The 15,867-nt window shown below is 42.0% G+C and overlaps 1 protein-coding gene across 1 annotated transcript; it reads left to right on the top strand.

The window, feature by feature from the left end:
- The first annotated feature begins 5,289 nt into the window (after positions 1-5,289).
- On the top strand, positions 5,290-15,289 carry LOC144530744 (extracellular serine/threonine protein kinase FAM20C-like). The gene is made up of 10 exons (XM_078270452.1): positions 5,290-5,819; positions 6,703-6,881; positions 9,202-9,280; positions 9,482-9,574; positions 9,826-9,941; positions 10,567-10,747; positions 13,578-13,687; positions 13,889-13,970; positions 14,153-14,212; positions 15,031-15,289. The coding sequence occupies exons 1-10, from the start codon at positions 5,290-5,292 to the stop codon at positions 15,287-15,289; spliced, it is 1,689 nt and encodes a 562-aa protein (XP_078126578.1).
- Positions 15,290-15,867: the final 578 nt, after the last annotated feature.

Here is a 15,867-nt window from a genome sequence, read left to right as displayed (position 1 = left end):
CGCTTCTTCTGCATTTCACACACACACACACACACACACAAATATGCGCGCACAGAGAGAGAGAGAGAGAGAGAGAGAGAGAGAGAGAGAGAGAGAGAGAGAGAGAGGGAGAGAGAGAGAGAGAGAGAGAGAGAGAGAGAGAGAGAGAGAGAGAGAGAGAGAGAGAGAGAGAGAGAGAGAGAGAGAGAGAGAGAGAGAGAGAGAGAGAGAGAGAGAGAGAGAGAGAGAGAGAGAGAGAGAGAGAGAGAGAGAGAGAGAGAGAGAGAGAGAGAGAGAGAGAGAGAGAGAGAGAGAGAGAGAGAGAGAGAGAGAGAGAGAGAGAGAGAGAGAGCGAGAGAGGGAGAGAGAGCGAGAGAGAGAGAGAGAGAGAGAGAGAGCGAGAGAGAGAGAGAGAGAGAGAGAGAGAGAGAGAGAGAGAGAGAGAGAGAGAGAGAGAGAGAGAGAGAGAGAGAGAGAGAGAGAGAGAGAGAGAGAGAGAGAGAGAGAGAGAGAGAGAGAGAGAGCGAGAGGAAATATTTGTAGTAAATTAGTAAGAAAATCTAAATGCATGCAAAAATGCATGACAACACCAATTTATCTTAATTATTCATCATGATGATAATGCCCTTGCAGTTTTAGACTACTATAATGTAACTAACTGGGACTATGGTTTAGGGGTGTCAGGATTCAGTAATCTCAGGGTCTGATGTGTCATAGTGGTGTAAACAGATTCAATAAGCTTTCAATACAGCATATTTAGGGAATGCCTGAATATGTATTTGGATATATAGCAGTATTTGGAATTGAGTTGTACTGTATGAAATTAGGCAGTGCTAACTATAGCTCTGTGAGGCTGTACTCAAGCACTGTGGTACTTTGAGCTAAACGCTGTACTGTACCAAGAGAGGAATATACAGTAACCCTAACCCTGACACAAAACAGGGACTTTAAGGACCTGGCTGGAGATATTCCATGTTTCTGTTATTGTCAAGAAATCCCACCATAACACCAAGACCAACCATGTGTTAGTCTGTCTCTCAACATTTACTGTGTCTCTCACCCCCAAGCCCACTGGTTTCTACTGAAGGTGCACATCTGTAAAAACATGTTTGGAGTGTTTTGTTGGGACACGGTTTTCAGCCGTGGATTGATATGCATTAGTGAGCTGTTTTTGGCAGCAGGGCTGACCCAAAATAATGGTATTGGAGGGACTATATCACAGTCACTTTTTGATTTTAAAAACCTTGTGATGGTGAGTGGTACTAGCAAAGAGCATATTAGAGGCCTCAACTAAGTGTGGGGCTTATAAAGTTGGCAAATAAAGCAGGAGTGGGCTGTAACACTGACATCTGATGTCACACAGGGCACAGGCACTGATGCACTGGTGTATGCAAGCACATACACCAGTGCATCAGTGCAAGGCATTCAGTATGATTACTGTAACTGTAGTGTAGCATTATGTTATTTGCTATTTTATCGCTATCTTTTAACATTTCTTCTCCTCCAATGGAAGAGCCGAGGTCATTTCTGGGTCAGCTGCTTAATAACAGCTACCAAAAGGAAAAATCATTGAAGGCATTGTGTTGCTTTTAATTTCTCTACAGCCTCTCTCCCACCTTTAATGCCTTTCTCCCATCCACACACACACACACACACACACACACACACACACACACACACACACACACACACACACACACATAAAACACTCACATTCAAACGGCCAAATCATCCTTCAAAGCTTTGAAGACCTGGTTCCCTCACAGCAGTCTCAGCTTATTGTAGGTTGCTTGGAAACAACCCAGAATTTTGACACCCAATTGGAGCGTGTGTGTGCTTTCTCCAGCAGGCAGGCGGACGGCGACTCTGTTGTGCAAACTCAGGATAATAAGACAAAGTGAATTAAAGAGCACATCTGGCACATGAGAGGGCGCACCAGCAACAGAAGGCATATCGGATCATGTGGAGGGTTGACCGATGAAAGCCTCTGAGACCTAATGTGTGTGTGTGTGTGTGTGTGTGTGTGTGTGTGTGTGTGTGTGTGTGTGTGTGTGTGTGTGTGTGTGTGTGTGTGTGTGTGTGTGTGTGTGTGTGTGTGTGTGCCTGAGTGCAAAAACTGCTTTAATGGCCTCATGAGCACCCAAGGGTGTAATAGTTTTTCGGTGCATTTTAGCCAGTGTTTGAAGTAATGGAGGCCACTGTATCTCGCTGTGGTTTTCTATCTCTTTGTGTTTAACATACAGTATCTGTCTGTGTCTGTGTGTGTGTGTGTGTGTGTGTGTGTGTTTATATTTTAATCTCATTTGTGACATTTAACAGTTGTTTATGTTGTAATGAAACACTCTCAGAGGGTGCATATAATGCCACAGCATATTGCTCCAGGTTTGAAAACAATATCAGCCTGCTCTACTGGGACCTGCTGCAACATGCATAATGCATCCTCTCTCAGAGCAGAGTTAGCTAATTAACAGAAACATTGAGTCGGCTAATTAGCAGTATGCGAAAGAACGATTTCTCAACCCCCAGAGGACAGAAAATACTAAAAGTCAGAGAGAAGGATTTAAAGTCATAGCAGGATATATAATGGATGATTTATGATAAAAAGGGACGAGGGAGAAAAGAGAGGGGACAGGTTCAAAGTAAGACAAAAAGAGAGGGTGCGTTAAAAGGATGAATATTTGATTTGTGTTAGCTTTGGACAGTAGTCTGACAAGCCAGACCCACATCCAGATGTTGGTCTGGGAACTCACCATTGGCAGGGCTCAATCCGAGGGGCGGGATAAACGGTTGTCTTTCAAATTCCCTCTGCACGCAATAGGATAGCTCTACAACCAGGCAGAGCAACACTAGTTGATAGATTAAACTTTTGCCGTATCCGGTCAGCAAAACTCCGAACACATCTTCCTTTTGTAAGAATGACTTCAGTGCCGTTCTTTGTTCTTTTCTCAAAGAAAAGCTTAACTCCAAGTCTTCCAGAGTCGCGGCCAAAGCCGATTCCAAAGACCGCTGTTCGCCGGCAGCAGCAGCAGCCAAATCTTTGTTTTCAAGTTGCAGGGAATTCACGCAGAACCGTAGTAACTCTGCCGTCATTATGTTAAGCCCGCCCACCGACTCTATACACAATGTGATTGGCCCGGCTGGGATTTGGCTTTTCCAGCCCACAAGACAATGGAGAGTTGCTAGACGCCCTGGCTGCAAATTACATTTGCTGCAGATAGGGAGTGTCTAGATTTCTAGTCTATTTGGACAGAGCATGGCTCACTGTTTCCAGTCTTTATGCTAAGCTAAGCTAAGCTAAGCTAACCAGTTAACTGCTTCACATGCATTGTATAGTCAGGAGAGTGGTACTAAATCTCATCTGATTCTAGGCGAGAAAACAAATGACAATGGTTTCCAAAATGTCAAAGTATTGCTTTAGAGATAGGAAGTTTAAGGTGATATTTCAAAATGATGTATACTATTTTTTAGGGCTACCCCATCGACATTACCTCACCTGTGTTAAGATTACTATCATGAGTCAGTTATATTGTGTTGGCCCTCTGTACAGGACTGCTCTGTAGCACTGCCATAATCAGCCACCCTGCATTGATCCAGGAAGACTAAAAGATCATTTGGCACTATATTGTGATTCCCTTTCTCTTAACTATGGGTCACGTAGACACAGGTCACTGCAACCGCAACATGCCAGTCCTCATACTTCTGTTTGGATTGCAGTGACCACATGATAACACACAAACAATCTTCCTTGGAAAGAACAGGACAAAAAGGGGGTAGAAATGTCACAAACTCTGAATATCTACCTCATTAACAGAGGAAGAGGAGAAGAATACAGAGAGGTCTTCAAGGGAAAGAGATGTAAGTAATTCCTCCAGCCTGATGTACCACACAGGGAATTTGGGAGCAGTGAGTTGTTTAATAATGTATTGATTTTCTTAGTGAGCTCTTCTTTCTTTGAGAATTTGATGTAAATGATAATCTTTTTGGCTTAATAAGTAAGGTGTGAATGTATGTATGAGTGCCTGTCTCTCTGTCCATTCACCTGTCTGTCTGACAGTGTAAATGAATCAGTGGAGTGTCTACTCTTCTAAATGTTTGTTTTTTGTGTGTGTGTGTGTGTGTGTGTGTGTGTGTGTGTGTGTGTGTACGTGTGTACGTGTGTGTGTGTGTGTGTACGTGTGTGTGTGGGGTCCAAAAACCGGGAATACAGTATACTTGTGGGGTCCGGACAGCTGTGTGGGGCCGAAATACTGGACCCCACAACTTTAAAGGGCTGTTTGAGGGTTAAGACTTGGTTTTAGGATTGGGGTTAGAATTAGGTTATGGTTAGAGTGAGGGTAAGGGTTAAGGTTAGGCATTTAGTTGTGATGGTTAAGGTTAGGGTAAGGGGCTAGGGAATGCATTATCTCAATGATGGGTCCCCACAAAGATAGTGCCACTGAATCTCTTTAAAAGTGTATATACGTTGTATGCGGATACGTTGGATATAGTCTACAGACTTTGATGATCTTCTGACCTGACATTTTTGGTTTGGATTGAAATGTCGCCACAACTATTTGATGGCTTGTCATTAAATTGGTTGGGCATTAACCCTCTGAGGTCTAAGGACATTGAATGAATTCTCCTTTAAGGGTATTTGCATATAACTGATCCCCGTGTGTTTCATATCAAAAAGTTCAGGACAAACTCAGCTTTCTGTATAGTGATGCCCAAAATTGTTCCAGGGCAATGTATAAAAAGAGATTATTTGGCCCTAAATCAGAAATATTTCTCAAATCTCTTGTGAAAACATACCTACACTCAATTGTTTTGGTGCTTGAAATGAGTTTTCAAAAGTCTTGGTAAGTCTACATGATCAAAATAGTAAATAAATGTGTACTACTCAAATGTTTTTTGAGTAGGAGGGTTGTCAAGCATCGCTTGGGCTCGCAACTATCCAAAACTTTGGTTTATGACCAAATACCTGAAACCTGGCTATAGTCCTCTTATCCATTTAATATGGCCAGTATTGTGCGAGTTAGTCAACTGCTAATTGGCAGTTAATACAGGTTAATATGGATACCTTTGTGAGCAATCCAGTTACTTTAAAGTAATACTTCTTATTCATCTGTTGTTTTTCTTATTGTCTCTACTCCTGTAAGTGTGTATGAGTGGAATGCAATGATCAGAAAATGTTTCATCATGATAGGGTTGGCAGGGATCCAAGGACTATCTGGATTTTAAATCTCTCTCTCTCTCTCTCTCTCTCTCTCTCTCTCTCTCTCTCTCTCTCTCTCTCTCTCTCTCTCTGTTACTGCCTCTCTTTCCTCCAGCATGATACGACAGAACCTGGGTCGATCCACTCGCTCCATCTATCTGGTTCTGGCGTGTGTGTCTCTCGCTCTCCACCTCCTTCTGGCATTTTTTTGTCTCTCTGTCCTCCAGACAGTCTGTGTCCCTCCCACCTCCTCCTCTTCCTCCATTCCACGAACAGATACTCAGCAGCGTCAGTCCACCTCACACTCCTCCTCTTCAGCTGTCTCCTCTTCACATAAACTGCCATCGATCTCCCACAATGAGGAGCATCACAAACTGAATGCCAACACCTTAGACCGAAAAGAGAAAGACTCGATCAGTGATGCCACTGAGAGGGAAAAGAAACTGATTGGAGCTAGAAAAGGGATTCAAAAAGTCAAGGGCCATTCTAAGCTGGAGGCGTTGTTCAAGCACCCGCTGTACAATCTGCCACGTCCAGAGCTGCAGGACGATGATTGGCTGCTGAGGGTGAAGACAAATGAACATTCAAGTGATAGAGGAAGTGAGGAAGAGGAGATGAAAGAAGCCAACGATAATGACAGTCAGTGGTAGGTGAAACACAACAAGAAATTGATAATAGATCAATCTATAAGTACGAACAACAAATGGTCTGAAATAAAGCATGTCCACTGTTCTTCACCTGTATTAAATGTCCTTTAGATTATGCAATAACATTGTTTTTTGAATTAGTAGTTCTTCACAAGGCTGGGTAATTGGAGAGGCACTGAGTTCCAAGTTTTCCACACTAAGATCTTACCAAAATATGAATATTAAAGGTTTTGGCTTGCTTTACAGATGAGATAAGCCTCTTTTTAGCCATCTTAGTGGCATGGCTCTGTGGATGGATGTCAGTTTGTCATTCGGTCCACCACTGGATTGTCATGAAATTTGACAAAACATTCAACCTTGGTGAACCCCTGAATGATTAGCAGGTCCGAACCTTTAAGTGTCCAACGTTTTGTTTTATAGCTGCAAAACTAATGGCATTCCCATAGCTCGCTAACACACTAAATAAGATAGTAGACAGTACTTTGTTGTATGTGCTAATTAAAAAAAGTTAGTATTCAAACATGCTGAACTAAAAGGGTGGTCAGCATTTTAGCATTGTCATTGTTAGCATGATGTTAGCATTTAGCTCAACGCATCGATGTGCCTAAAAATAGCCTCAAAAAGCAAGCATGACTGTATGGAACAACATACTGTATTACTGTTGTCCCACAGTTTCATTAACATTTGCAAAACTATGTATTATCTGTTGCTTTAGTTGCTAACGTGTAGCTTTTTATAGAACATTCTTCATTACACAGGTAACACCTACAGCTTGTTTTATCTCTCCGAGTTTTCCTGAAACAAACTCTCTGAACTTCAGCTTGACTGTAACCTTAACTGGCCAGTTGTGCCTATTTATCACCTCCTCCTCCTCCCCTGAAGGCAGAGTGCCAGTGAAGAGGAAGGCTACGACAAAGTCACTTGGACGAGCGATGTGAAGACCCACCCTCCCTGGCTACAGTTCCACCTGGGCATCTCTCGCTGGGAGCTGTACAACAGGAAGGATCCCAATCTGGCCCAGCTGACTCACTATTTGGCAACGCAACGTGTCCTCAGTGCTGGTGAGCAAATGAGGGGGACGGGGGCTGACAGTTAGAGGACAGAGAGAAGAAAAGACAGAGCCAGGGAAGTCGACCAGAAACAAAAGGCTGATGTTAGATGAGGGTGCACACACAGTGAAGAAGGTGAAGGATTACCAGTTCTATATATTAGATATCATTTCTCTCTCTTTAATCTAATTTCTGTTCCTAAAAATGCTTCCTGAAGTGTCAGGCAGAGAGAATTGCTTCTCACTGGCACACACAATGCTACAGACAATGATTCTTGAAATAGTATCCATGTTCTGCCAAAACCTGCACCTTTACTCGTGTGAAAGCACTTCATTTAGTCATTAACATATAAAAGATCTGGATCTGTATTCGGCACCATATTTAGAATGTGACTGAACGATTGAAGGCTTTTTCTGAAACAAAGCAGACTGTGGAGACAGTTTTATAAGTGGTGTCTAGTTTACTAGATTTTAATATGCGTAACAGTTAAATTAGATTGTATTAGATTAGAACTCCTGTTTTTCCATTTTCAGTGCCCCTATCCCCATGTTTAGCTTAGTTGTACACATTTTGTTGCCTAGCTGGGTTCAAGGCAGCCCAGATAAAACACGGTACTTCAAACAGTACACTTCAGAGCTCAACATTGCTCAATACCTTAAAATTTCATTTCGAAACTGACCTTATCTTTACCCTGATTTGTCCTACAATATATAATAATCTTTATTTACATTACAAGTGCTAAGGTTTGATTTAAGTAAGGTCTTTCAGATACCTTTTGATGCACAACCAGGCTTGCTTTCTCATTTTAACTCTAATCCCTTTATACAAACAAGCACCTGAACCAGAGGCAACACAGTATTGACTAAAATGTTCACTCTGTGAATACAGTAAACTGTGCCAAAGTTCATATTTAGAATAGTGAGGATTACATTTTTAGAAACACATACACACATTCACACAAAGTTACACGTATCACAAAGCATATTTACTTAGAATTAAAAAAATAAAAAGAACTGGTGGATTCAGCACATTGTTTGATGACCCACAAATCCTTTCAATCTCAAAGTGAAAGTTTGAATAAGGTGGGAAAGCAAACATAGAGGTGGCATGTGTTCTAGGCCATACATTTATTGCGTGCGTGCATTGTGAATATCTGTATTACATTTACTGTGTGTACTGTTGGTGTGGTGAAACAACCTCACACACATAATACAAAGTCAAGGTTCAGAAAAAAGCGATGGTGTCTTAGAAAATACAGATAATCTTAAATGTGCACATTATTTTTTGTTGTAGGCTCATAAAAATAATCCTCCCACAATTTTACATTAACTCCACACCCACCCACACACACACACACACACGCACGCACACACTGACCCGAGTGCACGCGTCCCCCACATACACACACATAGGCACACGATTACCCTTGCATTAACACATACACATGCACATGTTGTGTTTACTCATCTCAGACGTCCCCGTCTCCAGCATGCCGCACAATGAATAATGCATTGAGACGGTGCAGATTAGGCACTAATCTCAGCTACAGGCCGACTTTTCTTTCATGTTTAACACTCACCACAGTGTATATATCTTTAAACATTTGAGTTCAGATTCCTTTAATCCAAGTTATAAACAGGTATTATAAATAAATATGAGATCTCAGGATTTATATCTTGTGAATTATTTATTGGACTTGCTCCTACAAGCATAAGCATGCACCAACCAACGCAGTCTCTTCTTCTGAATGTCTGCCCAGTTGTGTGAGTTGAAGATGAGTTGGCTTAAGCCTTTTTTTTGGATGAGAGACTCCAAATGTGCCTCAGTGTCTAATTTACAGATCTCAGTGTTGCTAAAATGAAATGAGTTGAAATTATTTGAAACTAGCTAATGATACACTAAGTTCATTGTTTATGTGTTGCTGGGGTATAACTGCTACCAAACATTCACCAAAGAGACCTTCAAGATGACAATTCATATGTTTTTACGTAAACACAATTGCATTATGGGAGCATACAACTACTAAAAATGCATCCATGGAACTGATTAAATCAATTACATAAAGCATTTTATCCAACATATTGCAGTAATGTAACCCTAAATCCTAACCCAAATGGAGGGTTTAGTAACAGTTTGTGGTTTAACTATATAATAGGCCACCATGTCCATGTAGAGAAACAGGTGTACTGCACTGCATCAAACATATACCCAGTGCAGTACTCATATAACCCTTACATGTACTGTATCTTTAAAAAAGAAAATCTAATATGCAAGTGTGTGATGACTGCAGTATTAATCTGCACTCCGTATTCACTTCATGCATATCTTTCAGTTCAGAAGACAGGAGGCACCCAGCTCAAACTGCTCATATCGTTCCCAAACTACGGAAAAGCTCTGCTGAAACCCATGAAGTAAGACTCCACTGTCCTGACACTGAAAACATAAACATTAGACTGGACTGAATGTGACAGTGTTTGTGTTGCTCCGGTTCAGTTAAATCACAACTAGAGGCCACATTTTACATGAAACGACACAACACACACGCTACTATTACACATGAGATCAGCATATAGCCTCATGCATTCCTGTTTATGTGTGATTTTGTTGCACAGACAATCCAGAGACACCGAGACGGATGAAAACCTCTTCTACTTCTCAGACTTTGAAAGACACAATGCAGAGATTGCTGCCTTTCACCTTGACAGGTACAGAGCCTTTACACTCTGTCAGCAGCCAGCAGGGGTCCTGCTGGGTAGACAGAGCATTCTGTATCCACCAGAGCACTGAGTTTACCCATTCATGAAGCTACTGTACAGCTCATAGCATCGGAATGCGAGTAAAGTGTAAATTGAAAAGAATTATAGTGTTTTGCTCTTCTACTTCTTTCTCAGCTCAGTCCTTTATTTGTACCGATGCTCTCTGTCCTTACTGCTTTTGTGTATCTTTCTTTTTTCAGATTGTTGGGCTTTAACAGGATCCCTCCAGTGGTCGGTCGACTCATCAATGTCACCTCGGAGATCAGAGAGATTACCACTGACCACAGGCTGTCTAGAACCTTCTTCACTTCCCCTAGTATGTGTGGCCATGCATTTAGGACAGTATGTATCCATGCCTACACCCACCTGCACTACTTAGTAACACCAAGCGTCTGGCATACTAGTGTGGACTCAACTCACATGACTTGGAATCGAGTCAGACTCAAATCACAAATTTGCTGAATTTAGACTTGACTTGACAAAAACAAAAAAGATATGCAACTCACCTTAGTCTTTAACACCAATGACTCATGACTTCACTTGGACTTGAGCCTTTTGACTTGAAAATACTTGATACCTTCCCCCAAGCCCAAAGATGAAAGTATATTATTTGAAAGCTGTTCCAATCAATTCATTTCCTGAATCTACTAACATTAACAATATTCATATTTGGTCTTTTCCATCATAGGGCCATGAGATAACACAAAAAGCACAACCCTATGGGGGAATGAAACTGATGCATTTGTAAGCAACTGTTCTCTAACGCCATCTCTCTTTCACACACACACGACTTGGAACTTAACTTTGAATTTGACTTGGGACTTGAGTACAAAGACTTGGGACTTACTTTGTGACTTGCAAAACAATGACTTGGTCCCAACTCTGCTGTCCATAAAAACTGCCCGACCACTAAACTCAAGCTGTCGTCTCTCTGACTCCAGTGGGGAACGTGTGCTTCTATGGCCAGTGTGAGTACTACTGTTCGACAGAGCACCCAGTGTGCGGTCAGCCACATGCGCTGGAGGTTTCCCTGGCTACCATGCTGCCTGACCTCGCCATAGCTCCCCGCCGATCCTGGAGGTCACCATGGAGACGCTCCTACAGCCGCTCCAAGCTAGCACAGTGGGTACACTCTCTGATATTTTTGTTTAAATATCAATATAGGCGTCAAAAGCCACGTCATCGCCACCTGCATTTATACTTTCATCCACTTGGTGGTGGACAGAATATTGGAAACATCTCTGTCTGTTTTATGTTGTATGTTATATATTTTAAAGTTTCTATCTTGTTGCTGTTGGAGTTTAAAGTGCTCATATTATGCTCATTTTCAGGTTCACAACTGTATTTGGAGGTTGTACCCAAATAGGTTTACGTGGTTTAATTTTCACAAAACACCATATTTTTGTTGTACTGCCCATTGCTGCAGCTCCTCTTTTCACCCTGTGTGTTGAGCTCTCTGTTTTAGCTACAGAGTGAGACATCACACTTCTATTCCATCTTAGTTGGCTGTCGCACATGCGCAGTAGCTAGGTAAGGACTACTAGCCAGTCAGAAGCAGAGTATGAGGGCGTGCCATGCTAGCAGTTAGGCGAGCACGTGTGTTACAAAGTGACACACGTTCGTCACGGAAGTAAAGGCTGGACTACAATAGAGCTGTTTGGAGCAGTTTGTGAACAGTGTTTTCTCTGGAAGATGGTAAGTCCGTTTGGGGTGGACTTTGGGCTTTTTCACTTTGCAAACCTATAATGTGCACAAAAATGTATATATAACACAATAAAGGAAAGGGAAAAAGCCAAAAAGCATAATATGAGCACTTTAAAATGAAGATGAGTGTATGTAGAATCATGAGTCTTCACTGCAATCTGGTGGTCAAGATGAAGAAGTGCAACACAACATTAAATATGTGGTTACCACAGTAGTTAGTTTAATCAATAAAGATGGCAATACTATCACTCATTATTAATGCAATTATTACAAACAATAAGAGTAATGTCAGTACTTTCTTACACGCCCCTGTGCAGTGAAACACTGTTACAAGACCATATGCAAATTTTTGATGTGGACACATTTTTCTCAGGAGCTCAGGTTAATGGAGGCCTCTGGATCACAACAAAGCAAAAGTGAATTAAGCTAAAATAGCATTTTATTAAAGCTGGAGAATACCAGTAGATCCGCCCACAGTCTGTAGAGTCCTCCTGTTTAAGGGGTGATGGAATGATTATATAGGGTATTTCACACTGTTCCTTAAGGTCTCCTAATAGGGTATGTAACATTGGTTGGGCTGAAAATGGCCCAGGGTGCTGTTCAATGAGCCCTAATGCAACCCTGTGAAACGAGAGGTTTTCTCCCTTATATGGTATGCTCATGAATATTTAGATGAGCTGCGCGCTGATTGGTTGGTTTACAATGAGCGAACCACACACACACACACACACACACACACACACACACACACACACACACACACACACACACACACACACACACACACACACACACAGTGGAGACGAGACAGCAGAGGTCTCATATTTCAGACACTGCTGTCAGTTTCAGCAGAGCTCTGTTATCAAATTAACCCACACACTGTCTGCTACATCACTCACACACACACACACACACACACACACACACACACACACACACACACACACACACACAAACAGTCTGTTAACGTTACAACCCGGCTGGCTTCAAACTTAATTTCTGTTCCGACACATAAACTCATCAACTAATGTTACTGTACAAAGCACCAGAGACACAGTTTAGTTACAGTTTAGTTATCCTCCAGTATGTCGCGCACACACACACACCAATGCAAAGTTTCTACACTTTCATTACAACTAGTGTTGTTGTAACATTACCCTTGGGACATAAAAAAGCTCCACTTCCAGACAAGGAATCACAACTCAACCTGTAGCTAGTTCAGTGTCTCAGCACGGGGACATTTAGCAGAGAGTGAAGCCCACAGGCACATCCTCTACGCCACTGCATTAGATCCACAAGTCCCGCTCCATTGATATCTAAATCAATTAAACACTTTTCTCTGGGCCAGCATTCAGTTGTACAGCCTGGAACACTGCATTTACGATTCATTTTCAATATCCTTGTAAAACTTCCAAACTTTCTCTTTTCTAAAGTACACAGCGCAGCTCGCAGCGCAGCTCGCAGCTAAGCTCGTGTGTGAGATCTCCGTGACCTACATTCAAAACACCAGCTGGTCTCAGACCAGTGGTCTGTATGTACATTTTGGGGCGTGACAACGGTACAGACCAGAACCAATTAAGGTACAGCCACCGAGTTGTTGACGTCAACTATTAGCTTAGTTGGGATTCGCCCGTTTTCAGCAGCAGTTTCAAATTGTGAGATTTGCATAGGAAAGAGGTGTCAATGGGACTTTTTGGTTCTATGTATGTCCTATTTTACCCACCGAACTGTCGTTATTCAACTATGACAAGGTAAACTCGGTTTTGCATTCTATCACCCCTTTAAGAACATTATGCACAGAGTGTCATAATCGCTGTCCAAGGTTCTGATCGTGGGACCACTGGGCTGGGTTTAAGGTGCTCACACTGATATGCAGGATTTGATGAAATGATGCAGTCCATTTACCATTTCTATCAGTCTGTGGCTCCGTAACCAACCTGAGCTTATTTGAATTGTCAGTTCCACCAAAACACACTGACACCTTAATATATAGTCAGTATCTTCACCCAAATAGCTGGTAAACTCAGTCAACCTAAACTACAAAGTGGCAGAAGGCAATCAGAAAGTCTCAGAAAGGTTGAAAGGTTGAATAAATTCCATCATAAATTCTGAGTAGATGGGGGGTAAAACAAAGGCAAGACATTATTTTTAACAGTAACAAAAGGAACAAACTAAAATTATTTATTATGAATGAATGTTATCACTGTGGCCCATCGGTATCCATTTTCTTCTACCTTGTTGTTTCCAGTTGGGAGAAGGACCCAGCCTACTGTGACACGGTGAAACAGACGCCTCCTTACAACCACGGCAACAGACTGCTGGATGTCATCGACATGGCTGTACTGGACTTCCTCATGAGTCAGTCTCTATATTTTAAACTCCACATGGTAGTCAGTCAGTTTGCAACTTAAGGGGGCTTACAGGCAGTGTTATGGGGGTCACTGACCTCTACTGTATGTGTTACCATAGTGCCATTATGTCTTTATGGGTCTTCTTGCCATTTCTACAAATATGTCTCTCACACAGTCTAAATAAACATGAATGTTTTGTCATTCAAAGGCAACATGGACAGACATCACTATGAGACGTTTGAGAAATTTGGCAATGAGACTTTTCTGCTGCATCTGGATAACGGACGGGCGTGAGTACCAGGAACATCTGCTGGTGACTGATTTCAGCTCAGGCAGCTGATAATGGTGTTGTTATAGTAGAAGTAACAACACATATTTTAAAACAATTGATGTGTGACTTGTTTACTGCCCAAAAACTTACATTTGATTTATACTTTCTTATGGCTGAAATGTTGTTGATAATGTTTTCCAGGTTTGGGCGTCACTCTCGGGATGAGCCGTCTATTCTCACTCCTTTGAAACAGTGTTGCAGGTAAAACAAAAGACAAAAATGTCTTAAAAATGAAGGATGTGCAGAGATGGGGACTCAAGTTTGAAACTCGGACTCGAGTCTCATTTAAGTTGCACATACAGTGACTTCAGACTTGACTTGAGACTCGGACTCAATAGACTTCAGACTCGACTCGGACTCGAAATGCGGGACTCGTGAACAATCTTTATTTTTAGGAAACGTCTGATGAGCTGAATGTTAGAACCCCTCCCTGCGTAACGTATATAACCCACCAACGTAACGCGTAATACGTAGCGTATCTGCTTCGAGCGGCCACACTGTGAGAGAGGAAGACAAACATGTCGATTGCACCGGCAGTTGCTGTGTCATTCATCAGAAGCTTTGGCTTTAAAAACTTCATACAACAAGGCCCAAACAAGGGCGCCTGGACGCAGTGGCCATGGGTTCGGTTTCAACCTGCGGCCCTTTGCTGCATGTCATAACCCCCCTCTCTCTCCCCTTTCATGTCTTAGCTGTCCTGTCAAAAATAAAGGCCCAAAATGCCCAAAAAATAATCTTAAAAAACAAGAAAGACAAGGCCCAAACAAAAGAAGAGCTGAATGCTAAATATGTGGACTCTAGCTCAAAGACTTGAGGATGGGTGAAATAAATTGTGAGAAAGTAGCCCCGACCATGTCATTTCGTGTAGCACAGAAAACATTTAATTTAGTAAATATCGACATGTATGCAACTGAAGCACCCAGAGAGGGGTGAGGAAACCTAAGTGCTCTTGCAAAACTCTGGATTATTTGGGTGTCTACATTTCAATTGATTTTGCTCTTCACATGCTCACTTTGTAGGATCCATCGCTCCACCCTCCTGCGCTTGCGTCTCCTGTCCCTCCCTGGCTTCCGTCTGAGTGATGTCATGCGGGAGTCGTTGGTCCAGGATCCTCTGGCGGGCGTGGCCCCCCTCCTCTCTGAACCGCACATCTCTGCTTTGGACCGACGCCTTGAAACCGTCCTGCAGGTGGTGCAGGCCTGTCAGGAACACCACACAGATGTTATTTACGACGACTTGGAAGGTTACGATCAAGACTATGATCAACAGCCAATATAAAAAAAAATTAAATTACATATTTCTGTCATATACCTGTGTGGAAATCATTTTGTCACATAATCTGCATATGAAAACTTCTTCTTAATCTGACATCTTAAATTACTACTTTAAGGATTTAGATTTTTGCACACAAAACACATGTTTTGTAAAATAAAATGTGTTTTATTATTAAAGGTCCCATGGCATGAAAATTTGACTGAAAAACTTTATGAGGTTTTCTCTATGGTCCCCCAGTGGCTAGAAATGGTGATAGGTGTAAACCGAGCCCTGGGTATCCTGCTCTGCCTTTGAGAAAATGAAAGCTCAGATGGTCCGATCTGGAATCTCCACCTTATGAGGTCAAGTAAAGCTCATTGTGGGACTGGCTCTAGTGGCTGTAATTCTGCAACAAGGCTGAATTTTGGGAAAGAGACTTCAGATACAGTATTAGGGGACCACTAAGGTCTATATAAAAGAGACTTCAGATACAGTATTAGGGGACCACTAAGGCCTATATAAAAGAGACTTCAGATACAGTATTAGGGGACCACTAAGGTCTATATAAAAGAGACTTCAGATACAGTATTAGGGGACCACTA

Source organism: Sander vitreus, chromosome 15, assembly GCF_031162955.1.
Source record: "Sander vitreus isolate 19-12246 chromosome 15, sanVit1, whole genome shotgun sequence".
In the NCBI taxonomy this organism is placed as follows: Eukaryota; Metazoa; Chordata; class Actinopteri; order Perciformes; family Percidae; genus Sander; species Sander vitreus.
The sequence above is the reverse complement of the archived record's forward strand: the minus strand, read 5'-3'. Positions and strand labels throughout refer to the sequence as shown.